Genomic DNA, 26,086 nt, shown 5'->3' with positions numbered 1-26,086 from the left:
GTCCTTCCTCCAAAACCGGTCCCAGAGATTCCTTGTCAACGGCAACCTATCGGCACCATCCCCAGTCCCTCAAGGATCAACACTTTCCCCCACCCTCTTCAATCTTTACCTCGAACCGCTTACCGAAGTACTACACACTGCTAATATCTCCTATCATATGTACACTGATGACACCTAGATCTACATCAAAACCTCATCTCTCGAAGAGATGCTCTCCCTGAACGAAGCCTTGAAACTCACTGTCCAATGGCGCGCATCCAATCAACTCAAACTCAACGCAAAGAAAACTGAATTTCTCCTGATCGCCCCGCCAAACACCAACCCTGAGATTCAATCCTGGATTAAGGCTATCACAGCCTTGAATTGCCCACCAACCATCGTGGATTCGGCCAAATCCCTGGGAATCACCCTCGACAGCAATCTGAACATGTGGGACCACATCAATTCAATGGCCAAATCAGCCAGATTCCACCTGAGCTATCTTAGGAAATTGAAACCCTTCCTCGATGCTCCAGACCTAAAAATGGCAGTCCAAGCACTTGTCATCTCTAGACTGGAATATAGCTGTTCTACCCTCTCGGGTCTACCCAAGATCTCCCAGGCACCTCTAAAAGCCTGCCTCAACGCAGCCGCCAGACTACTCACCGGCACGAGGAAATAAGACCATATTTCCCCGCACTTGAAAGCTCTCAACTGGCTTCCCCTGGAGGCAAGAATACAGCTCAAAGTAGCATGCCTCACACACAAGGCCTTATATTCTTACTCCCCTGCATATCTGAGGCAGAAACGTATGATTATTTACCAGAGGAATCAGAAACTCCAGATCTGCCAGAGACCTCCTGCTCCAACCTGCACGCTTTCAGAAAAAAAAAAAACGTACAACCGGGCTTTCTCCGGGGCTGCTCCAAGAATATGGAACTCTCTCCCACCTGACATCAGAAGAATACCCTCTCTGACTTGCTTCATAAAGGATGCCAAAACATTCCTCATGGGGAAATGTCTCGTTTAAACGTTGCCTCTACCGCCACTACGGCCCTGATCTATAGACATCTATTGCCTCCCTTCAGATTATCTAGCTCACCCCATCTGAAAACTGGGGCCTTGTAGCGAACATCGGTTAACGTAATCTGTAAATATGTTATCTCGTCTTGATTATTTGGATATTTAATCTGTACATATGTGCCCTATCTCCCTCATGTATCCTGCACCCTGCCCTCCCTCATTCGATCCGTAACTGGATGATGCTATGCCTACTCTGTACATGCCTATGTTTTCCTGTAAAGCGCTCTGATACCCTAACATGTCAAGTTCACGCTCTATAAAAAACACAAATAAATAAATAAAATAAATTAATTAATGTTGGTGGCAACCTTATGCTTAAAAAGTGAATTTATAATAACTTACCTGTCCAACTTGAAAACTCTATTTTGGTCCACATTCTTGTAGTATTGTGATTTCTTGTAGTTGAAGGTCAAGCTAATGACGTGGACTTGATAGGTGTAGCAGAGTGTATTGGATATGTTGAATGATGTACATGCATATACTTATGTTGATTTTGTGTCCAGTGAGCATGCGATGCGCTCTGTGTGCGTGCCCCACATGCACGTTGGTTCAAAGGCCATGAAGATGTGTATACAGGTGTTTATTGGACTGGGCGTCTGATCTGCATGCGCTCATTTCTTAATGTCTTGTGATTGTCTCCTCAAACACTCACACTCCTTGCTGAAGACTGCAGCATGCACGGGATGGTACACATAGCAGTATCATGAACTGCTGTTTGGATGGCGTATGGATTAATACATGAATGTCAATTAATGATTCGTCAGTGGAGGAGCTGTAGGACGAAAGTCTTCAGGCATTTGTTACACTGTCCCTTCATACCAGCTGTTCATTTCTGTCACCTTGCTTTTCAATGTTTGTTATGACTCTTGCTATATTTTAGTGCCCCCTAATACCAGAAGCCACCTGAAAACCTGCACCAGTGCATCGCAGCAATACTCTTAGGCCCAGATTTGGGACTTTTCTATGCAACGCAATGCAGCAAGATACCTTGCTGTGCTGCCCTGCATGAAAGGGCAGGAATGCTCCATATCTATTGAGATATGGCGAATTACTGACCTCTACTTGCATTGGTGTCCACAGTGCAGCCTATCATCAATGCAGGCATGCACACAGCAGTGCAAGAGTGCCTGCATTAAAAGCAGGATTGTTTGTGTGCAGGAAGGGACACATTCCTGCATGAAAACAATTTTTATAGGTGTTTTCCTCTTTCTGCAGAAGGCCTATGGCCTAAGTGCTGCTGTCAACTGTTCCCATTTAAGAACATCGTGGAAGTCCCCAAAGTAAGTGTGCTTGTTTGCGTGTGTTTGTGAATATGTCATCAACGATGTAATTTGAGAAGCCAACAGTGATATAATGGAACATGTCACGAATAATGTGAGCTCATAAGCAGTGCATGCTGGGAAAATAAGTTATAGTTTGCTCAGTAAATGATAACTGGTGAACAGGCTGGGTTCTAGGCTCTCTCTGGACCACCAAATGAATAAGATTGCACTGCTTTGGTCTACTCAAATGTTAGAGAAAAATTATCTGGATCCTACCTTCCTCAACTCAAAGAATGACTGTGCAGTCTTTGATTATCATTAGGCTGGACTATGGAATTGTGCTGCTATATTTGGGTGCCCACAAACAGCTAGTGAACAGGCTTCAGATTGTGAAAAAAGCAGCAGCCCACCTTCTCTGCCATGTTCCTAAATCTGCTTCAGTTTCCTCTCACCTATGTGCTCTCAATTGGCTACCCTTTATCAAGCACGTTTAGTTCAATGGTTCATCCCAACTTCCCTAAGCATGCTTTTCACTCTAGCAGTTGGACTCTTGCTATGCTACCATGTGTTAAACCCTACAGGTAAGGTGGGAGTTCTATTACCTTTCTTGGTGCCACCTTATGGAATACCCTTTGTGCAAAGCTTTGCATGTGTGCCTCCTTAATGGAGTTCTGAAAGCTTCGGAAGAAGTGGCTTTTTTAACTGAGCAGGCCATCATATGCAGCTTACTTAGCACAGGGAAACCCTGTTGGGATAGCAATACACTTTGCAGATAGATAGATAGATAGATAGATAGATAGATAGATAGATAGATAGATAGATAGATAGATAGATAGATAGATAGATAGATAGATAGATAGATAGATACTTCCAAAATGCTCTGAGCCACCAGTCTTTCAGAACACAGTCATTTGGCAACCCGGCGCACACTGCGTTACTCAAGATTCCCTATTGTTCTGTATGACTATCTGATGCCCTGGGGTGCCCTAGTCTGGCTGGGTCCTAGACTACTTTTTGGCATACCAATCCCTGGTGTCTAGTGAACTTTCTACCCACTGAAGGAAGTGTAAATGTAGTGGTTAAGTAATGGTCGTAGTTTAGCCTTCGTTGTTCCAGAAGTCGTGGTTTAGGCAGTAGTTGTTAAGTCATACAATCCATTCTTGTATTGGTCCTCGTCCTTAGCATTAAAAGTCTTCTCCCTGGGTACAATACTCAATAAAAAAACAAAATATGGCTCAAAAAACAGTTTTCCTCATGTATATTTGACAGTAATCTTGGGTCTTTCAACCAATGGCAAAAGTCTTACACAATCATGCATTCCCACGGGCCTTCTGAGGAAAACATTCCCCGCCTGAGTAGGTAGGAATGAACCGAAACTGTAACCACGTGAAGACGACATTGACTTCACACAGTCCAAGTTTTGACTGGTTCCTGTCTGGACTTATAGGCCCACCTCCAAATATGGGGTACTGTTTACATTGGAAAAGTTTGGGAATGCAGTAAATTGGGACTTTGGCTGTTGAGTGCAGGTGCTGGCATTGTTCTGTCGAATACATAAGGGGAAACTCAGTCTTTTTCATTCATTCTGTGGCAATTATATGGCATTCGGGGTAAAAGAAAAGTGGTGGAAACCTTGCAAACCACACCATCCTGGACTCCCCTGGGTGTCTAGAGTTCAGAAAAGTCTGGGGTTTGTAGGCTTTATTTGAGTGCTAGCTACCCCATCTCAAGAATTATTGGAATTCAAATCCAAAATCTACAAATTTACAGTGTTATGTGGGGTCTTTCCTGTCTCAGGGGATAGGCCCACTCACACTAGTTTGGTACCAGTTTTATCAGAAGGTGTATGGAATCATTGGGTGATAGGACTTTGTTGATCCTCCTCGATTCCTAAACTTTTCAAGACAGAAATGTGAGGGGAATGTGTCCTTTTAGCCTAAGTTTCATGTCTGCAGGACATTTGGAGTAAATAAAATTATTAAGATCAAGCCACAGGACAGGCCACCCCAGATAGTCAAGTTTTCAGAAATGTCTTGGGCTTTGGGTTACTGAAGGTGTCGTCCTACCCAAAATCCAAATACCCAATTCCAAGAATCAATGGAATCCGACTATAAAGTGTTGATGTTTCCATGGCATGTTTTGTGGTGTTGCGTTCCCATGCAATAGGCGTACTTGCATTTAAAGGGTACCATTTTTATCAGGAGTTTGGGAACGCAGAATAAGAGGATTTCTGTTATCTACCAAATTTATTTACATTTGTTCTCCCAAATGCAAGTCAACGTGCAAGAAAGAAGGTGGTTTTGTAAAATGACCTCAGAAACACCTGAAATTAGGGGCACCCTAACTTTAGAGTGGTACTAATAACACCTATTCGTAAACTCAGATTCTTGGTCATATTTCAAACATGCACAGCTTCCCTTCACACCCATCACTTATTCATTAGATTTTACCCTATCATTTGATGCATGTTCGAAACACAATGTAAACAATCACTATAAACTGTAGCTTGGTTAATAGCTCTTGTATAGTGCGTTTATGGCCACCCAAAAAACACAACATTTCTGTGCAACCAGATGAGTTTGATGGGTGTAATTGTATGTCACTTTTGTAGATCGGTTTTAAGTGCATAAATTACTTTCCCTATTTTTATTTCAACGATTAGTTTCTATGGGAAAACTATGAGCGAGCTTCACAAATGACCCCATGCTGAATTTAGAATTGTGTCTTCTTTTCAGAAATGTGGAGCTTTCCAAGTTGACTTATGGGTTTCATGCATCTTTCCGGCACAAACTGTAAGCATGGATATAAACTGAAAACAGGGAAAATGCAGACCATTTGGGAAAAAAACTGTGTAAACTGTGGGGGAAACTGTGGCAAGAGGGTAATCTTAGCACAATTAACCTTTTGTTGATGCTATTTTTATAAAAAGACACTTTTATGCATGACCCTTTCCCCCCATTTAAAAATTAAAAACATTTGTCACATTTTGGCAATTTTCTCAGTTCCTTTGAGGATAAACTACAAACCCTTGGCACTCTTATAATCCTCATCTTGTGTGAAAATAAATTAGACACATTTAGACTGGATATCTTCTACCAAAAAAAAAAAAGATATGGAGGCTTGAGAGCAAGCTGCCACAAATATTAAACGAAGGCTTACCACAGGAGACAGTGACAAGGGTGAGGTGTCCCTTGGCACTTAAGAGGTTAGGACCAGTAAAATGAGTGTCTTGGTTAAGAACGCATACTAAAGCGCCAAGCAGCAGTTTAGTTTCTTGATTGCACCACATGTATTGTCTAGAGTTGGGCGAGCCCTTGAAGCCCTGAGCTTAGCTCATTTGCCTGTTTGCCTGGCTCTGGGTCAGCTTGGGGTCCTCTTCGGCCCTCAAGCACAAAACAAGCTGAAGTTAACGATCCTAGTAGTGGTAATGGAAGTCACACCCAGGTGATCGCAGGAAGGGAGAGATGTGGCCTTGCAGCTAGAGATGCCGACTATGGAACTGGTTTCAAATCATGATTTTGCTTAACTTCCTGGGATTACCCAACTATAATTCTATATATTTTTGCTAACTAGGACACAGTGTGTGGTCGCAGGCAGAGCAGACACCACTGGTGTAACGAAACTTGAGGGGGCCTCCCTGCAAGGCATGTGGAGGGGCCCCTCCCGGCTCAATCTGGAGCTCTGCAGCCACAGTGCTGCGCTGAGGGGGCCCCTTGGAACTTGTGGGCACCCCCGTACCACGGGGCTGTGGAGGCCTGCAGGCCCGGACTGGCCGTAGCTGGCACCGGGCAATCCCCCGGTGCTCCGGACGGGTGGGGGCTGGTTTTGGGCCCCTTCAAAATCAGCCATGTAACAGACAGGTGTTCAGAGGCCACGCCACTTTTTACACCTCTCTTCAACACAGCTCTGTGGCGCTTATTGGAGGTACCTAGTGGGCTAGTTTGACCCTAGGGACCCTCAGGATTCAAGAGGACTTAACCTCCCAACTTAGAACGGCCACAGGGCGCGTTTACACAGTGGTGAAGGGAGGGGACCGGGCCTGACTTGACACGTGCAAACAAGCCCTGTGGCGCGTTTTAAGTTGGGAAAATAATTCCCCTTCAATCCTGAGGGACCCTGGGGGCCAACTAGCCCACCAGGTACTTCCAGTAAGCGCCACTGTGCTGCGTTGCAGAGAGGTGGTCCAGGCCGTGCCACTTTTTACACCTTTCTGCAACGCAGCTTTGTGGCGCTTACTGGAGGTACCTAGTGGGCTAGTTGGACCCTAGGGACCCTCAGGATTCAAATGAACTTAATCTCCCAAATTAAAAACAGCCACACGGCGTGTTTATACAGTGGAGAAGGGAGGGGATGGGGCTGAGGTGACGCGTGCAAACACGCCTTGTTACGCATTTTAAGTTGGGGGGGGAAATTCCCCTTCATTCAGGAGGGCTCCGGTGGGCCAACTAGCCCACCAGGTTCTTCCAGTAAGCACCACTGCACTGCGTTGCAGAGAGGTGGTCTAGGCCATGCCCCTTTTTACATCTCTCTGCTACCCAGCTCTGTGGCGTTTACTGGATGTACCTAGTGGACTAGTTAGACCCTAGGGACCCTCAGGATTGAAGGGGATTATTTCCATACTTAAAATGCGACACAGGGCGTGTTTGCACAGTGGTGAAGGGAGGGGATGGTGTAGGAAAGTGGCTCTATATATACTGGACCGAAGTAAAATCAGCCGAACTACAAATTCCGATTTACTCAGACCTCAGTGCTGCATCTTTGAGCCCAGTACTGATATTGAAAAGTAATTCTAACCGTACTTACCAGTAACTTAAATTTCCTTCCATAGGATAACATTGCCTTCTTTTTGCTGAAAAAGTTTTTGTCGATTTATGAAACTTACAAATAGTCCTCTAAAATCAGGCATACTACGAATTCCGATTTACTTACCTGTTATCAGGAGAGATCTCAGTGCTGCATTTTTGAGCCCAGTACTGATCCTGAAAAGTAATTCTAACTGTACTTACCAGTAATTTGAATTTCCTTCCATAGGATATAATTGCCTGCTATATATAATATATATATAAATATATTTAAAAACATATAAAATAAAGAATATTAGAATTTCAATATTTTTAAAAACATTTTTCTTCAATTTATATTAAAAATATGTAATGATATTTAAAAATAAAATATATAAATAAAGTTTTAAAAAAATGTAATAAATCAGTATCAAAAAAATAAATATAACAATTAATACATTTAAAACTTGTCATTTACAAAACCTTTAAAATTCACTGAAAAAAACATAGGTTTCAGACATGTTATAGTTGGGAAATAGCATTTTAAAAAATCTTAGAAATTCACTGAAAAAAATATAGGCTTTAGGGACGTTCTAGTTAGCTGGACATTTCACTCATACAAAACCATTGAAATTCCTCTGTTATAGTTAGTTGTACTAACTATAACTCGCGTGCCCGCAATCCACTGCTGATGATGTCACATTACATCATTCATGACATGATTAGTGACATCACTGATGACCTCATCTAGTGAATGGTTTGGTTCGATATTTAAATAAGTATTATATATATATATATATATATATATATAGAAATCTGCATTGAAGACTGAGTGGATGTATAAGTGTCATTCACTGCAACTCATGGCCAAAAAAGGAGGCAGCACAAGAATCTAGCCTTCATCCACTGTGTGCCAAGAAGGAAGGCCACACCGCTCCCACATCTGCACTGCATGGATGAAGGTGAAGGCTGCCAGGTTTCTTCAGGTCTTTAAAAAGAAGCGTTTTTATTCAAACTCTTCAGCCAAAATCTTTGTTCAACTCATGCATGCAATATTGTGTAACAAGAACTATAGTTAGGAATTTTATCTCAGACAATCCTCATTGTTCATGGTCCTCATTCAAGACCTTTGTGGCAAGTCTTCTTCCAATAACTCTGTTAAAGGCCTTTTATTCCTGATACTTATTCAAGACCTTTCCCCGCGATCTCCATGCAAGACCAGTGTTGAATAACTTAGCTCAATGCCTCCATTTAAGACCTTAGTGAACATATTTGTCCAGGTTTGTTGTTTAAAATTCACAAACCGTATTCAATACCTTTGTTTAACCCCTCTATCCCAGACCTTTGTTCAATACTTTGTTTAACTCCTCTATACAAGACCTATGTTCCATACCTTTGTTTAACCCCTTTATCCCAGAACTTTGTTCAATACTTTGTTTAACTCCTCTATCCAAGGCCTTTGCTCAATACCTTTGTTGAACCCCTCCATCCAAGATCTTTGTCCAATACCTTTGTTCCACCCATCCATACAAGACCTTTGTACATAGCTTTGTTGATTCCCTCCATCCATGACCTTTGTTCAGTACCTTTGTTCAACTCATCCATCCAAGACCTTTGTTCAAAACCTTTGTTTAATCTCTCTGTCCAAGATCTTTGTTAAACCTCTCAATCCAAGACCTTTTTCAAATAACTTTGTTGAACATCCTCCAAGAACTTTGCCTAAGTTGTGCATTCAAGAGCTCTCCCAAGACCTCCATCTAAAACCTCTGTGAGAAGTTTTCTCCATGACCTTCTGTTATGATCTTCACAGTCCTGGTCACTCTTTCAATGAATCCTTTGGACTTCAGGACTTCGTCATTTCCTGGGTATCTGGTACGGTCACAGTTTAGGCCATGTGCTCCGAAACATCACCTAAATGAATGTCATGACATGGATAATATACAAAGATACCTACATTCATGATTAACTACTTTTTGTTTCCTGAAATATTCACTGACTTGCTTTTTAAGGGAGGTGAGCTCAAGTCAGACTTCTGGACTTCTTGGAAATCAGAGCTTCCTCTCTGTCCCCATTCCCTAACAGGCAAGAGCACATCACTCGGCACCAATAGAGGTTGTGCAAAGCTAAAAGAAAGGGTTTGTGCCCCATGTGTGGTATGGAGCAGCAATGAATTTGCAAATCACAAACACCCTATCTCTCCCCATCCGGTATGACCTAGGAACATAACACTGAAGTCAGATAGTGCACCAGTAATGCGAATAGCAATGAATAACCAGAGACACAAGTTCTTCTTAAAGAGTGCTTTATTCACTAGTGCAAAACATGATCGCGTATAAAATATTCACACTCTGTGGAAAGCAAGGACAAACAACACATATCGAAAGAGTACCCAGTGCGGAATCACTTTTTTGTGACTGGACGCAAGAGAGATTTCAAGGCAGACCTTGCACAAAGCTCACCCATGAATGGAAGTGTTTCGTGCAAACACCAGTGCACTACATTCTCCAAAGGACTTTGACACACACCCTGTAGTGCGCAGCTCCAACCAGGAGGACTTTATCTATACGGGGATATCAAGGGGTCTGCATGAAGGCTGGTGCTTCTAGAAGGAGAATAGGGGAGAAATAGGGTAAGTCGCACATGACAAACTGCCCCAGTCCGACGACCTACCGGGATGCCTCTTTACTTTCTCTTAAAAGCCTATTCACTTCTATGTGAATGCAAATGGCCATATAAGAGCATGCACTGGTTTATTAAAGCACACAGAAGGAATAGTGCAATAGCTGTGTTACATCACTCTCCTGACAAATGTGTTTCTTGAACTGAGCCTGTGTGCACGTGGACTGTGTAAAACTCTACCCATCCAAGAATACACTGTTCTGCTTTTGGAAGGTTCACAATTGTTGCTGACCTTTTTTTTTGCACTACCGCTCAGTTCACATGGGAGCACCACAGACACTGGCTACCTAAGAGGAAGTAAGGAAGTTAGAGCATGGGACAGCCCATGTTTAATATTGATTATTTGAATCAAGCGACAGATCTTATTATTACCAGAATTAGTTAACACTTGGCAGGTGGCACTGCGGGGGCATTTCCAGAGACCTTACTCACTGAACCGTGTGTGCCATTGTAGGATTCAAGTACAGGTCTCACAGCAGTGCTGGCTAAGACTTAGTTGCTTACCTGCAACATTGTTTTGCAGTTTGTAAGTGGTTGCAGATTCACATGTTGTACATGCTACTGCCACCTAGTGGTTGGATAAGGCATTGTCATCAATGTTTTCCAAGATAACAGATGGAATGTCTTTGCAGATCAATACACCAGTAAATGTCGACCCAGAATTGAACCCAATCCCACCCCTTAAAATTGCTTAACCAGTTCATTGCATCCTAATCAGCTAATTTCATAATATGCACCTGTGCTGACATGGAGGCTGTGAACCTATAGCCAATAAGTGTCAATCTAGTGTTGCAAGTAAATAACTGTATTGCAGCTTAGAGATTCGATTGGCTCACATGCGTTGCCCTGTGTAGTAACCAGTTGCAAAGGACAGGAAAACACCAGACACAGACCATTTATGAGAAAAGATTGCTTAATGCTGCCCTAGCCTACATTGGCAGCCAACGAGCAATGGAGCTGAAACAAGATTACTTGTAAATGGTTTAAGTGCAGTTTATCACGTCACGGCCCTGGATAATTCAGTAAATTTTTACTGCCCCATAGTGTAGCAATGGCTACCTTCCCTGTTGTGGAATGTGCTGTGCTTTCAGTTAGTATACAACTGCACAGCACACATCACCTTGACAGACTGGATTCTGACATGCTGCGAGGCGAACACGCTGTTTAATAATGCATCTAGGGCCTTTATTTGGTACCGAGCTGTTCTAGCATCCAGGGAGTGCTGAATTTGTTTAATTGCCAGAAGTGGCCACAAAAAGTTAAGAAGTTGAACAAATGGCGCATTGGTTAAAAGCTAAATACCTATTTGACAAGATAAAAGCATTGGCTTGGGAACGATCTTATTTCTGTGCAGTAGTTTAGAAAGTTCCCACACACCTGGTACCTGCGAGTCATTGACTTTTCTAGAGGGTGTGATGGCTACCAAGAATCTGAACCTCTAAATCCGTAGGAAACACTGCGGCTGCGCACAGTTGAAAAGACGGGCCCAGGAGTGCCTACTTCTGCGGATTGCTTGTGCTGGAGTAGTAAAACCCCTGCCTTCAGAATTCTAGCATGTCTCGCAATTGTTATGTTTTGGGCACAAGCCCCCTCCTGGGTGTCACGGTGGCGTGGAGGTGACCCCTCTGGGTGGTGTTACTCCGATCTCTGAGGTAAGTTGACAGGGGTTTGGTCTAGTAGCCTGGTTTGACTCCTATCAAGGTCACTGCAGTGATTCTGTGTAGGAAGAGCAGCGGTTGCGAGAGGTTGCCTGCACTCGGTAATGTGATGGCCTTCAAACGTGCGCGGCGTCATTTCAACGCATTGCCTGGTTATAGTCGCTCAGTGCCCGTCATTTGTTATTTACCCTCTGCCCGGTATCCTCGGGGAGGCATTCTGTAATCTGGGACAGCACGACCCCTGAGGGCAGTTCCACTGGCCGTGCAGGTGCCAGAGATGTGAAGGGGCTCACCTTGGTTCCCTCTGCATCCGCCCTCTCTCTGGAGAGCCTGTGGTCATACGAGTGTTACTGCCCACAGCAACGATGATGTAGGTGACCACACCCCCGGTCAGCACTCATGGGGAGCGAAAAGCAGAACAGTAGGTGGGACGTTTGGGTGGGTCCTTTATCATTTGTTCCCCTGGGAGAGCCTGGTCCTATGGCAGCTGAACTTTGCTGCCTGTGGTCAGATAGACCAGGTGGAACCAGAAGGGCTTCAATGGAGAAACACTTGCACAAGGTCCTCTACTCTGGATGACGTCACTTTCAGTTCTAGCCCTGTAAGGCCGGGCGTCATCTTGTGGCGGTGAGATGCTGTCACTAACCACCCACGCTGTAGCCCTCGAAGTACCACGCATGGGGTCAGCATCTTCGAAACAGTCTATAAGGAGCAGGCTTGCAGCCTCTTTTGTCGCCCCTCTCACCAGATTCCTCCCGTGAATAGATCCCCGAACATCCAAGGGCGCAGAAGGTTGTACTAACACTAAAGCCAAAGTACTCAGCCCCAACACCAGAGACATCAACGATGGGAACGCCCAGCACTCTCCACGTGCTTCCCAGGCCACAACCGCAATATGCGCGTGGCAGGTCCAGGAAGCAGGAGCACAGATCATACGTGGAATATTGGTGAATGAAAATTGCTTGACCGCACTTTCGACTGAGTGGGCGAAGCTGTCACGATTCAAGTTTGCTTAATAATGTAGTGAGGTGAAGGCATCCAGTCGAGGCACCAGCCACCGGTCAACGATGGAGATCGTATATGCAGACTTCATTAGCATATACTAAGGAAGCCACGCCCCCAGTGCTCGTGACATAGATTTGAGATACAGAAGGGAACAACGCAGGGATAGGCGAGAACTGACGCAAAAATTATCAAATCAGCACCCCCACGCGGGAAGTTCAAGTTACTAGGTAGGAGTAGGAGTAGGAGTACGAGGAGTAGTAGTAGGAGGAGTACGAGTAGGAGTACAAGGAGTATGAGTAGTACGAGTACGAGTACGAGTACGAGGAGGAGGAGGAGAACGAGTAGTATGAGTAGTACAAGTAGGAGTACGAGGAGGAAGAGTACGAGGAGGAAGAGTACGAGGAGGAAGAGTACGAGGAGGAAGAGTACGAGGAGGAAGAGTACGAGGAGGAAGAGTACGAGGAGGAAGAGTACGAGTAGGAAGAGTACGAGGAGGAAGAGTAGGAAGAGTACGAGGAGGAAGAGTATGAGGAGGAGTACGAGGAGGAGGAGCAGTACGACGAGGAGGAGTAGTACGAGTACGAGGAGGAGGAGGTTGAGGAGGAGGAGGAGGAGTACGAGGAGGAGGAGTTCGAGGAGGAGGAGTTCGAGGAGGAGGAGGAGTACGAGGAGGAGGAGGAGGAGGAGGTTGAGGAGGAGGAAGAGTACGAGTAGGAGGAGTATGAGAAGGAGGGGTACGAGGAGGAGGAGGAATACAAGGAGGAGGAGTACGAGGAGGAGGAGTATGAGTAGTACGAGTAGGAGTACGAGGAGGAGGAGGAGTACGAGTAGGAGTACGAGGAGGAGGAGGAGTATGAGGAGGAGAACGAGGAGTAGTACGAGTAGGAGTACGAGGAGGAGGAGTACGAGTAAGAGTACAAGGAGGAGGAGTACGAGAAGGAGTACGAGGAGGAGGAGGAGTATGAGGAGGAGGAGGAGTATGAGGAGGAGGAGTACGAGGAGGAGGAGTACGAGGAGGAGGAGTACGAGGAGGAAGAGTACAAGGAGGAGGAGGAGCAGTACGAGGAGGAGGAGTAGTACGAGTACGAGGAGGAGGAGTACGAGGAGGAGGAGTACGAGGAGGGGGAGTACGAGGAGGAGGAGGAGGAGCAGTATGAGTAGGAGGAGTACGAGGAGGAGGAGTACGAGGAGGAGGAGTACGAGGAGGAGGAGTACGAGGAGGAGGAGTACGAGGAGGAGGAGTACGAGGAGGAGGAGTACGAGGAGGAGGAGTACGAGGAGGAGGAGTACGAGGAGGAGGAGTACGAGGTGGAGGAGTGCGAGGAGGAGGAGTATGAGGAGGAGGAGTACGAGGAGGAGGAGTACGAGGAGGAGGAGGAGTACGAGGAGGAGGAGTAGTACGAGTAGGAGGAGTACGAGGAGGAGGAGTACAAGGAGGAGGAGTACGAGGAGGAGGAGGAGGAATACAAGGAGGAGGAGTACGAGGAGGAGGAGGAGGAGTACGAGGAGGAGGAGGAGGAGTACGAGGAGGAGGAGGAGGAGGAGGTGGAGGTGGAGGTGGAGGTGGTGGTGGAGGTGGTGGTGGAGGTGGTGGTGGTGTGTGTGACACATGAATGAAAACATGCCATGCATGCTGATGACTGCAGGAAAGTCTCCCGAATTTCTGTTCATGTTCTGATAAAGGCAAAAAAATTGTGTGCGGCTGATTCCCATAACCAATCACGATGATGACAAGAGAAATCTAAAAAAGGCTGGCTATCTGACAATAATCCTGGGTCCATATCGAGAGGTTTACTACAATCATGAGCCTTGTTCACAGGTTGGGTTTCTAAACATTTAAGATTCCACATAAAACCACTAGATGGCAGGAGAATGCAAGGATTATTAAAGACATTGGATGCCAATTAAGACTAAGGCTAGTGTAAAGCAAGTGATGGAGTTCAGCCCTGAGATTTAATTAACAGAGATACAAAATAATGAAACGGAGAAAGAACGCCACACCTTCTACAACCAATGTAAAGAAGAAAACTTTTGATGGAGTGTAAAATGCACATTACTTGAAAAGCTCGTGACAGGGCTCAACTGACCTAGTCTAGTAAGGGTGAATAAATTAAAAACAAAAAGATCCATTTTGTGCTGAATCTTATTTTGTCAATCTGTAGTTAAACAAAATGCATTGTACCAGAAGCAGACCAAGAATAGTATTAATCTAAAAAACATGATTCTATATCCTATATTTAAAAATATTTTTATTATAAAAATTGATGTCAATACATTCATAAAATGCTCATCTCTAATGTAGTACTTAATAGAAAAAGAAGTAGTATGTATCAGCATGAATTAAAAAATATATATTTTTTATCATATGTACATAATCCTACTCTGACAAACCATACACATACGCAAGTACAAATACAATGTAAATGCTAATTCATGTAAATAATTTTTATTTTTGCATAAGGATCTCTATCACATAAAAAAATCTAAAACCTTTATTTAAATTGAAATAAAAACAAGTGTCGATGCTGCGTTTCGGCAGCTTATCAAATCGGTCTCCGGAGACGAAACGCCATCGCCGAAACGCCGCGTCAACACTTGTTTTTTGATTAGTACATTAAATATTTGAATAAAGGTTGTAGATTGTATTTGTACTTGTGTATGCATATGGTTTATCAGAGTACAATTATGTACGTATGATACAAAAATAGAATTATGCCGATACATACTATTACTGTTTCTATTAAGTACTAAATTAGAGATGAGCATTTTATGGATGTATTGACAATTTTTTATTATACAAATATTGTTAAATATAGGATATAGAATCATGTTTGTTTTTTAGATTAATACTATTCTTGGTCTGCTTCTGGTACAGTGCACTTTGTTTGACTACAAGTTGATAAAATAAGATTCAGCACAAAAGGGATTTTTTTGCCTTTCATTTGTTCACCTACCCAGTCCCTTTTGGCTCAATTTGGGGGATTCTGTTTTTGGACTAGTAAGGGTGAAAGCAGCTGGTGAAAGAGAGCCTAAACATGGGAACTAAGGCAGCTGTGACCCATGACACAGGACACGCGGAGGGGGTCGGCCACAAGTGGGTAACGAGACCAGCAGGCAGACAGGGATAGGACAAGAGATGCCCGAGGGAGTATGAGTGGTCAACGCGTGGGCTCGGGGTGCCTGAGCAGCAAGTCAACGGGTGGGCCCATATCACGAGTAACCAGTAAACACTGGGTGCAGGTAGAACCAGGGAAAACCAGCAGCAGATAAACCAATTGGTTCAGGAAATCGAACAGCAAGTAAATCAGGGGTTCAAGACATAGTGGGTCAAGAACAGGTGAATGGGAAGTCCACGTGGAGCACATGCAGCGGGTTAAATTAGTCATTTTGACAACACCATCCACAGGTGAAACAAGGGGGCCTGAAACACCATGGAGCAGGTGCACGGACATGGAAACGTAGTGATGAAATGATGTATTATGGGGACGACCATAGATCTAGTAAACGAGGCCCATCCCCCTACCCACCAGGAAAATGACATGGCCAGTATGGAGCCGGGCTTATGCATATATGTGTAAAAGTGCACACTGCAGGTATGAGGAAGGCGACGAGTCAGGTGAGGTGCAGGGGTACAGGGTCGATAACATGCTTCTGTCAGGAGCACCATGTGACGTCATTATGTGGAGCTTCAAGTGAGGCACTTCTGTGAAGAACTCACAGTGAGGCTCTTATGGTCGGAGCTCAATAGGAGGCACTTGTGTGAGGAGCACAACTTGAGTCCATGGTGTGCAAAGCTCTAAATGAGGCACTTTTGTAAAGAACTCAAGATGAGGCTTTTCCATGAGGGGCTAAAGGTGAGGCACGTCTGAGGTGCATGTTAGCCCATTGTGGGCGCATCTCTAACGGAGTGAAGAACTCATGTTGAGTCGTGTTCTGTGAGGAGCTCAAAGTGGGGCACTTCAAGAGGCGTGTGAGGTGAGGCATGTTGGCGAGGCCCATCGGCGACGAGCTGTGGCGCCGCTCATCGATGAGGTATATCAGTGACGAGTGTAGGGTGAGACACATCAGGGAACGGAGAGAAGCATCCAGGGCGGTTCTCTGTGGCCAAAGAGTCCATCCAGCATGTTTCGTCTCATCTGTGGACACGCCCCTTTGGAGAAGAGGTCCGGCAAAGGCACGTAATCGCTGGCAAAAGAGTCCAGGGAGACACCAGTGGTTGCTGGTCAGTCAGGTACAAGCTGAAAATAGTCACTCAGTCAATTTCTTTCAAGAGATACAGAGGGCAGCTCGTTGTTGGAGTCTGGGCAGAGACAGGCAGCGGACCGTCACAACCTCCGAAGAAAGACCTGTCAAACAACAGAGAAGAGAGATTACTGCAGTGCCTGTGAGCATTTAGTCTCCTGCCTGCAACATGTTTATGTACCTGCAACCAACCTTGCTATGCATTCAACAAACCTGAGGCTACCTCCTGCAAGTCTGACCAGTGTACTAACTCAGTGTACTAATAACCAATAGCTAAGTCACCCTCAACCACATCTGCCCTATTGCAGAGACACACCCCGATGTACCTCATACCAGGTTTGGGAGCACATGAAACAGGTTTCCACAGAGACGGAGAAGTACGAGTGAAAATCGCTTCGACTCATCAAAAGCTTAAAACAATCGACAGTCTTTCTGGCAAACTGAAGCAAAACTCTGCAGTAATTGTATATATTGTCCTGTGCATTTTGGTTTCTTCACTGGGGGTGGTGGGGGTGCATGGGGACAGATCACTCAAGTATAAACTATAAATGGCGCGGAGATGTCTGCTTGGGGTGTGGCTCAAGAGTCCCCCGACAAAGGGAGGAAAAGTGCCCAGGTTACATGAGTCTGTGGCCACTCCCCAGAGTTAGAAGCTACCTCCATGCAGAGAAGTCTCCCTCCCGCCCTCTCTAGCCTTCACACATCACAAGTGAACAGTCAAGAACAAACAGGGCTTTGTGCTCAGAGTACAAAATAAGTTGAAGAAATGCTGTTGCAGCTTCGGCCCCATTTATCACAGTGGGTCTCCAGAGCCAGCTAACTAAAGGAACTCACCCAAGTATCCTCAAGGAATCCTCTGCTCCCTGAAAAAAATGGGGCTATCCGTACTTCCAAGAATACACCAATAATTTGAATGCCAGCTATAATTTTAACCAAGACACCATGAAGTTGACACCACATTTTTGCACCCTGGATAACTCTACTCTGGAACCCTTTGACTAACTTGAACTTCACTTGGGGAAAATTAGAATCACAATTCAACCTATCATTTTGTCAGATTTGGTGTGGATTGGTCAAAGGAGTCAAAAGTTATAACAGAAGTCCTAGATCTTGTTACTTTTTTCCAAATAAAATAGAGTCTCCATCGGCGAGTTTCTGAATGAGGAACACAAAAACCACTGAATGAAAGTCACCACATTTTGCAGGCTCGTATTGCTTGCTTCATTTGGGGCCTTTCTTTAGTTTGGTGAATTTTCATACAGCAGTATTTTTTCATTTAAGCACAAACCAAAAGTCCAGTACACAAGCACCAACGATGCACTAATATAATGTTTGTGATCACGGTGCATTAGTTCACAAATAATGGAAGCAAAGGCCACTGTGCCTGCACTGAGTAGGCAAATGAGCAGAGTTAGCATACACGTTTTCACAAGTATTCCAGATGTTTGCAAATGCAAATAAAAAAGAAAACAGTTCCCCTTGCCCAGTCTTATATCTAAAAAAAATGCAAGAATAGACATTCTAGAATGCTCTTTTGTTCGATGACTGCAAACACAACAATGATGGACAGAATGTGGATCAATGTCACACATTCACCCCAGTCCAAAGATCTGGGCCCAAATCCATCGTTTTTCCACTCCACACCACCCTGGGTTAGACAATGGCGATATGCAAATCAGCGCTGACCCTGTGCCCCCTGGGAACAGTCCAGTCCGAACTACAAAAGCCATGTCCTTCCCAGAACGGAAACAAGCATCCGAGGACCGGACCGGTTTCGAGGTAACACCTCTCATCAGCCCGGCTAGCTTGATTCCAGTGGTGTGGAGTGCCTGGGACTCACGTCTGAGCATCCCCAGTACACTTAGAGCGGTACCTGCAAACACAACAATGATGGACAGAATGTGGATCAATGTCACACATTCACCCCAGTCCAAAGATCTGGGCCCAAATCCATCGTTTTTCCACTCCACACCACCCTGGGTTAGACAATGGCGATATGCAAATCAGCGCTGACCCTGTGCCCCATGGGAACAGTCCAGTCCGAACTACAAAAGCCATGTCCTTCCCAGAACGGAAACAAGCATCCGAGGACCGGACCGGTTTCGAGGTAACACCTCTCATCAGCCCGGCTAGCTTGATTCCAGTGGTGTGGAGTGCCTGGGACTCACGTCTGAGCATCCCCAGTACACTTAGAGCGGTACCTGCAAACACAACAATGATGGACAGAATGTGGATCAATGTCACACATTCACCCCAGTCCAAAGATCTGGGCCCAAATCCATCGTTTTTCCACTCCACACCACCCTGGGTTAGACAATGGCGATATGCAAATCAGCGCTGACCCTGTGCCCCATGGGAACAGTCCAGTCCGAACTACAAAATCCATGTCCTTCCCAGAACGGAAACAAGCATCCGAGGACCGGACCGGTTTCGAGGTAACACCTCTCATCAGCCCGGCTAGCTTGATTCCAGTGGTGTGGAGTGCCTGGGACTCACGTCTGAGCATCCCCAGTACACTTAGAGCGGTACCTGCAAACACAACAATGATGGACAGAATGTGGATCAATGTCACACATTCACCCCAGTCCAAAGATCTGGGCCCAAATCCATCGTTTTTCCACTCCACACCACCCTGGGTTAGACAATGGCGATATGCAAATCAGCGCTGACCCTGTGCCCCATGGGAACAGTCCAGTCCGAACTACAAAAGCCATGTCCTTCCCAGAACGGAAACAAGCATCCGAGGACCGGACCGGTTTCGAGGTAACACCTCTCATCAGCCCGGCTAGCTTGATTCCAGTGGTGTGGAGTGCCTGGGACTCACGTCTGAGCATCCCCAGTACACTTAGAGCGGTACCTGCAAACACAACAATGATGGACAGAATGTGGATCAATGTCACACATTCACCCCAGTCCAAAGATCTGGGCCCAAATCCATCGTTTTTCCACTCCACACCACCCTGGGTTAGACAATGGCGATATGCAAATCAGCGCTGACCCTGTGCCCCATGGGAACAGTCCAGTCCGAACTACAAAAGCCATGTCCTTCCCAGAACGGAAACAAGCATCCGAGGACCGGACCGGTTTCGAGGTAACACCTCTCATCAGCCCGGCTAGCTTGATTCCAGTGGTGTGGAGTGCCTGGGACTCACGTCTGAGCATCCCCAGTACACTTAGAGCGGTACCTGCAAACACAACAATGATGGACAGAATGTGGATCAATGTCACACATTCACCCCAGTCCAAAGATCTGGGCCCAAATCCATCGTTTTTCCACTCCACACCACCCTGGGTTAGACAATGGCGATATGCAAATCAGCGCTGACCCTGTGCCCCATGGGAACAGTCCAGTCCGAACTACAAAAGCCATGTCCTTCCCAGAACGGAAACAAGCATCCGAGGACCGGACCGGTTTCGAGGTAACACCTCTCATCAGCCCGGCTAGCTTGATTCCAGTGGTGTGGAGTGCCTGGGACTCACGTCTGAGCATCCCCAGTACACTTAGAGCGGTACCTGCAAACACAACAATGATGGACAGAATGTGGATCAATGTCACACATTCACCCCAGTCCAAAGATCTGGGCCCAAATCCATCGTTTTTCCACTCCACACCACCCTGGGTTAGACAATGGCGATATGCAAATCAGCGCTGACCCTGTGCCCCATGGGAACAGTCCAGTCCGAACTACAAAAGCCATGTCCTTCCCAGAACGGAAACAAGCATCCGAGGACCGGACCGGTTTCGAGGTAACACCTCTCATCAGCCCGGCTAGCTTGATTCCAGTGGTGTGGAGTGCCTGGGACTCACGTCTGAGCATCCCCAGTACACTTAGAGCGGTACCTGCAAACACAACAATGATGGACAAAATGTGGATCAATGTCACACATTCACCCCAGTCCAAAGATCTGGGCCCAAATCCATCGTTTTTCCACTCCACACCACCCTGGGTTAGACAATGGCGATATGCAAATCAGCGCTGACCCTGTGCCCCATGGGAACAGTCCAGTCCGAACTACAAAAGCCATGTCCTTCCTAGAACGGAAACAAGCATCCGAGGACCGGACCGGTTTCGAGGTAACACCTCTCATCAGCCCGGCTAGCTTGATTCCAGTGGTGTGGAGTGCCTGGGACTCACGTCTGAGCATCCCCAGTACACTTAGAGCGGTACCTGCAAACACAACAATGATGGACAGAATGTGGATCAATGTCACACATTCACCCCAGTCCAAAGATCTGGGCCCAAATCCATCGTTTTTCCACTCCACACCACCCTGGGTTAGACAATGGCGATATGCAAATCAGCGCTGACCCTGTGCCCCATGGGAACAGTCCAGTCCGAACATCAGCAAGGTTTTGAGATCCACTGCGATACCATTCATCAATAGCCCCTCTAACATCAAATGATGCCCTGCGGAGCAGTTCAGGAGACAGATGGCCACAAATATGAGCCAAGGTTTGAAACCTATTTGGATGAGATTGAGCCGCCATTCACCGGATCTTTATACATACAATTCAGACTGCGTACTCTGCCACTCGCATCTTTCACCTGTAAATAGAGATCTCTCCCAGAGAGTAGTGCAGCTTGTCTGGCCTGCGGAGCAGTTCAGGAGACAGATGCACACCTGCTTTTCTGCTGTGTAGTCCAGACAACGGAGATGCTGGATAGTACCCCTGTGTAGACTTCTTGGAATACGGCTCCATAGACAAGCCCTGCACATCTGGAGGTCGGACACTGTCTTGTGTGCTCTTTTCTACAGCCACATTTTTAGAAGGAATCAGGCCTATTCGTGCCAGAATACTTATGCAGATGTCAGAAGCTAAAAACTGAGTACGGAATTGACTATAATTATAATAGCTGCTATTGTACATTTTGATCTAGCTGACTGACTCACAAACACTTTGTCAATAAATCTTGAATCTTATAACAAACCAATGTTTTTAGATAGCTTTGTTTTTAAATTGTTGACCTCGATCACAGCTTTTATCCAACCTACACAACATTGTGGCTCTTTTATCTGAAAATCTTAGTATGCATTTATTTGATTAATATCACAATCGGTTTTCTATTCTGGGTTGTTTTTATGGTTCTTGACCGAAATAAAGTATTTAAACCGAAACCGAATTAGGCAATAGATGGAGCACCCTTTAGACTTAAAGTTGACTTCTAGCTCTCAGGTCTATTATTTAGCTCAAAACCACTACCAGTCCAAAGATGTAAAGTTTATTAAATAAATGGCTATGGCTGAAGTTCACAAGGTAACCAGAGACGAGGCTCTGGCAAGAACAGCATAAACCTGAATTCCTTTTTACAGTCTTGCTGCAGGCAGCTCCAACTGATACAATACTCAGTTGTCTTGCTGGTAGTTGTGGCTTTCCTCACTTATGACCCAGCCACAGGAGCTTTTTGGTTTCACTGTCAGTAGATTTGTCATTTTGTCCTGCTACAAACGCAGCACTGTACCTAGGAGGATAAACTCATGTTGAAGCAACAGTTTGTTGCATTTCAGTGCTTCCTAGTGGCCATTAGAAAAACTGCAGTAGAAATGTGGAAGCTTCAACATCAACCTTGACAGACAATGAAGACTACTATAAACAAGTTCTGGCAAATCCAATCCGTGTCACTGGTATGTAAACGTGAATGAGACTGATTGGCATTGTCAATACTTGTTTTTATTTAGTATTCTATATCACCAACATGCCATCGCCTGTTAGGGAAAACGGTATTCAGTTCAAAAGAAAAGGCGCCCAAAGGCTCAAAGTAAATCAAACTGAATGAGTGATGTGGTGCCCAACACAGTATTCTTCTACTGCTGCCCATGCCAACTTAAGTGTTCAGTAGAAACCTGCCTAAAGAGTCCGGAGGCCGGGGTTCGAGGCAAGTCCTGGGGCCTGGATGCCCGACACGCTACCAGTTCTATAAGCAGAAGAAACCTACCATCGTCCAGTACCAACAGTTGAATTTTGCCAACAATTAAACCTGAAGCAAATTTCACTACTTTTCTGTACCTGCCGGATGACTATCACCAAACACTTCCACTTACAACATAGACATGCCAACTACCTCGGAAAGAGGGCAATTTAGACAGAACCAACACTAATATTCTCAAAATAGATTTTTTATTTCCATCTGGTGAAACTAAAGTATAGTTTGTGTCTACCTATCAATAAGCATACAATAGTTTGACCATACCCTGGCTGGTCAGGTGTCCACATGAATTTCATAATAAATTAAATGAAATACTAGCATTTGTTAAGCGCACAGCTACCTCCAGAGAGGTGTCCCGGGGCTGGGGGCCGTCGGGAAGATTAAGAGAGCTATTGCCCAGAGTCACATGGTGCTGGGCTAACCTGCCAGATGATCGAACCGTGAACCCCGTGGTCCAGAGTCAGGCACCCTGGCTGCTGCGCCACACCTCTTCCACACCATAGCACCTTGGCATGTCTAAAGGTTGGTAGAGTTGTCTTGCTTTGTTTTCAGCTAAGCATAAAGAAGCTAACCCTGCGATGTTGCCAATATAAGAGCAATTTCCTATTGGACGGTCAATGTTAGTTGTGCAGTGTTGTACATTTTGTAAAAAAGAGATCAATAAGAGTTCTTTCATGGTGCACACAAAGGTTTTATGGAGAGGAGCAAAACTAGATTTGGCGACCGCAAGCCAGGAGAGGAGGTGGCATCCAGGGCCGAAACCTGTAGCCAAGATGGAGCCAAGATGGAAAGCTGCAACTAAGATATTTGCAGGCTCCCGGCTGCCTGAGCTGAACTTTGCCGGGATGAGATTTTCACAGCCCTGTAGGTGTGACGTCCTCGCCTGGCAAAAGTGCCTCGAGGCCTCCCCCTCCCCCATGACAAGGGGGAGGGCAACCGATTGCCTCGGGCCTGGGCGCTTTAGTTCTAAGCTCTGAAGTGCCCAGGGTTGAGTGTCAATCAGTGACACCTCGTCACAGAGTGGAGTGGGTTCAGCAGTCTCACTGACCCCATTCCACTCGGTGATGAGTGGAGGCTGCTGCCTTCCCTCATTGGCTGACCTTAGGTGTGAGTGAGGTGTACGTCTACATGTGTACCCCCCACCCCATTCCCTGTAAAAACTTACCGACAGCCACTAGCACAGGGCATCCAATAGTGATTTGCTCAGCCTCATGCTCGCCACACACTATTAGCTTGAAATCACAAAAGTTGAGAAGGTGACAGGGTTAGTTCACCCCATATCTCTTTATAAGCTCTAATAACTCACATTTTAACAGGTACAGTCTTGCCTGGGCCAATACTAACCCTCCAGTGGCTGCACGCTCAAGCTCTGCCAGGCTGCTGGCCTTGCAACAAGTCCTCTGGTTCTGCGATGCATGCGGGCGCTGGGTCCGGCGTGGAAGGTGCAAACCACCGTTTGCAGGGGAGAAGGCGACAGCAGGCGCAGGAGAACAGCCGCCGGCGCACCACTGCCGTGCACAGCACGAACATGATGCAGTTAGCACCACCTTGGAAGGTGTTCCCAATGCCCTGCAAAAATAATGGATATGACATTTATTGACATAAAGCCATTATTATTGACTCATTTGATTGGAAAAGTAACTGCTACACATATTATGTTCCTCGGAGTAGATGAACAGATGCTGCAGAAGCTACAAAATACTTTTATTTTTAAATAAAAGTGCTAATACAGGGCATACATGCCTTCAAGCATTCCAAGGAATAAACCCAGAATCAGCCTTTCAACATGCAGTACATAAAGAAATGAATGAATTAATACATAGTTCATAAGGTCCTGCAAAATACATAAATCTGTAAGCAAGACTCCTGCAGGCCACAGACCCTCAGATCAAGTGACACTAAGGGTTCATATAAGCCCCTGAGCCTTTTAGTCTGCTTCCACCCCAAGACACACAATGCCACACTTTCCAAAAAGCCCTAGAGCACCATTGCATCTTTAGGCACTGGCAGGTATCACACATCTGCATGCCAGTGAGCCCTGTAGCTCCTGCTGCCAACATCAAGTGCAGCATGGCACACACACGGAGGCTCCAGAGCTTTACTTCAAGTGATACTGGCAGGCATTGCTGGCCTGACACTCCTGTGAGGCCTAGAACCATGGCTGCTGGTGTGCTCTCCTTTGGCCACTTCAACTCCAACCTGCTGGTATACACACGTGCGGTCCCTTGAGCCCTGGTCGCTGCTGAGGTCTGTAGACACTGCTTAGCCATGAACTCCTGCAAGCTCTAGAACTATATGCACCCGCGTCCTGCTCATCGGGCTCTTCACTGCACGCAGACCTGGCACCGTCACCTGAATAGGCACTTGCAGTAGCTGCACAACAGGATCTGCTTGTAGAGTCAGTGTTCTGTGAACAATGGGGCCTCCCATAATTTGCCACTTCAAGTGACTGAGACAGTACAGGGTCAAGGAGTATGGATGAGGGGGCTGCCTCTTTAGGAACTGTCTAGAGGCAACAGTGACTGGGCAACAGTGAGTCAAATCCTCAGTGCAGGAACTAAACCAAGGTAGCAACCCGTGTTAAGTGTTAGTGCGTACTGCCCTACACAGAGACCACACCGAAAGCAGGGTAGGGCATTGTGTGCAACTGTCCGTGATGGATGGGTCTGGTCCTTCCATATCCCTGTTCAATCTACAACATATTCTCTTTTCTTCTACTAAGGCACTGACTGGACAGCCTCACCATGAAATGTGCAAGATTGACAGCCCCAAAAGCTGCAAGAAGTTTTATGATGGCATGTCTTTCCGCAGACGGATAATATGAAACAGTTTTTTGTGGTACAAAGACAGCCCCCTATCACTGCTCCAAGTGAAGGAACAGCTGATCATCAGAAGCTGTATTACTAAAATGTCGTGAGGCACAATGGGTGTATGCATCGCTTTTTTTTGTGCTCCAGGGCAACGCGTTATATAACACTTATTGAACAGGTGCATATTTTGCACCCGTCTGATCTCAGTAACAAACGGCCCCATGAAAATGAGGGACCACCTGCCTCTGCTTCTGTGTTGTATCCCAAAAGTCAGTGCAGTGGCAAACAGTCTACGGGTAGCTGCACTGACTGCACACTACTTGCAATGCAAGACAATAGCTCTGCTTTGAGGTTATTTGTGGGTGAGCAGGTAATACCTTGTGGTCAGCTACAGAGCTCTTCATAACTGGGCGATTGGCTGAGGATCTCAGAGGGCCAGCCGAGGATCTACAGCGGCCAGCCGAGGATCTACAGCGGCCAGCCGAGGATCTACAGCGGCCAGCCGAGGATCTACAGCGGCCAGCCGAGGATCTACAGCGGCCAGCCGAGGATCTACAGCGGCCAGCCGAGGATCTACAGCGGCCAGCCGAGGATCTACGAGGGCCAGCAGAGGATCTACGAGGGCCAGGCGAGGATCTACAAGGGCCAGCCAAGGATCTA

General features: G+C 45.9%; 1 protein-coding gene across 2 annotated transcripts in view; it reads right to left on the bottom strand.

Annotated features, from left to right (window-relative positions):
• Positions 1–15,647: 15,647 nt before the first annotated feature.
• The window catches only part of GPR157 (G protein-coupled receptor 157), an 86,467-nt gene continuing 76,028 nt past the window's right edge, over positions 15,648–26,086 (bottom strand). Inside the window, exons 5-6 of one of the 2 annotated variants that reach the window (XM_078642304.1) lie at positions 23,961–24,185; positions 15,648–16,793 (exon numbers count right to left, since the gene is read on the bottom strand). In XM_078642304.1, coding sequence (XP_078498430.1) covers positions 23,979–24,185 — 207 coding nt within the window. In that variant the 3' untranslated portion in view covers positions 15,648–16,793; positions 23,961–23,978. Of the gene's footprint in view, positions 16,794–22,790; positions 24,186–26,086 lie in introns of those variants that run through there. The other variant, XM_078642303.1, reaches the window with a different exon arrangement.

The sequence above is a fragment of the Lissotriton helveticus genome, chromosome 5_1 (assembly GCF_964261635.1).
Source record: "Lissotriton helveticus chromosome 5_1, aLisHel1.1, whole genome shotgun sequence".
NCBI lineage: Eukaryota > Metazoa > Chordata > Amphibia > Caudata > Salamandridae > Lissotriton > Lissotriton helveticus.
This window is presented reverse-complemented; position numbering and strand designations above follow the sequence as displayed.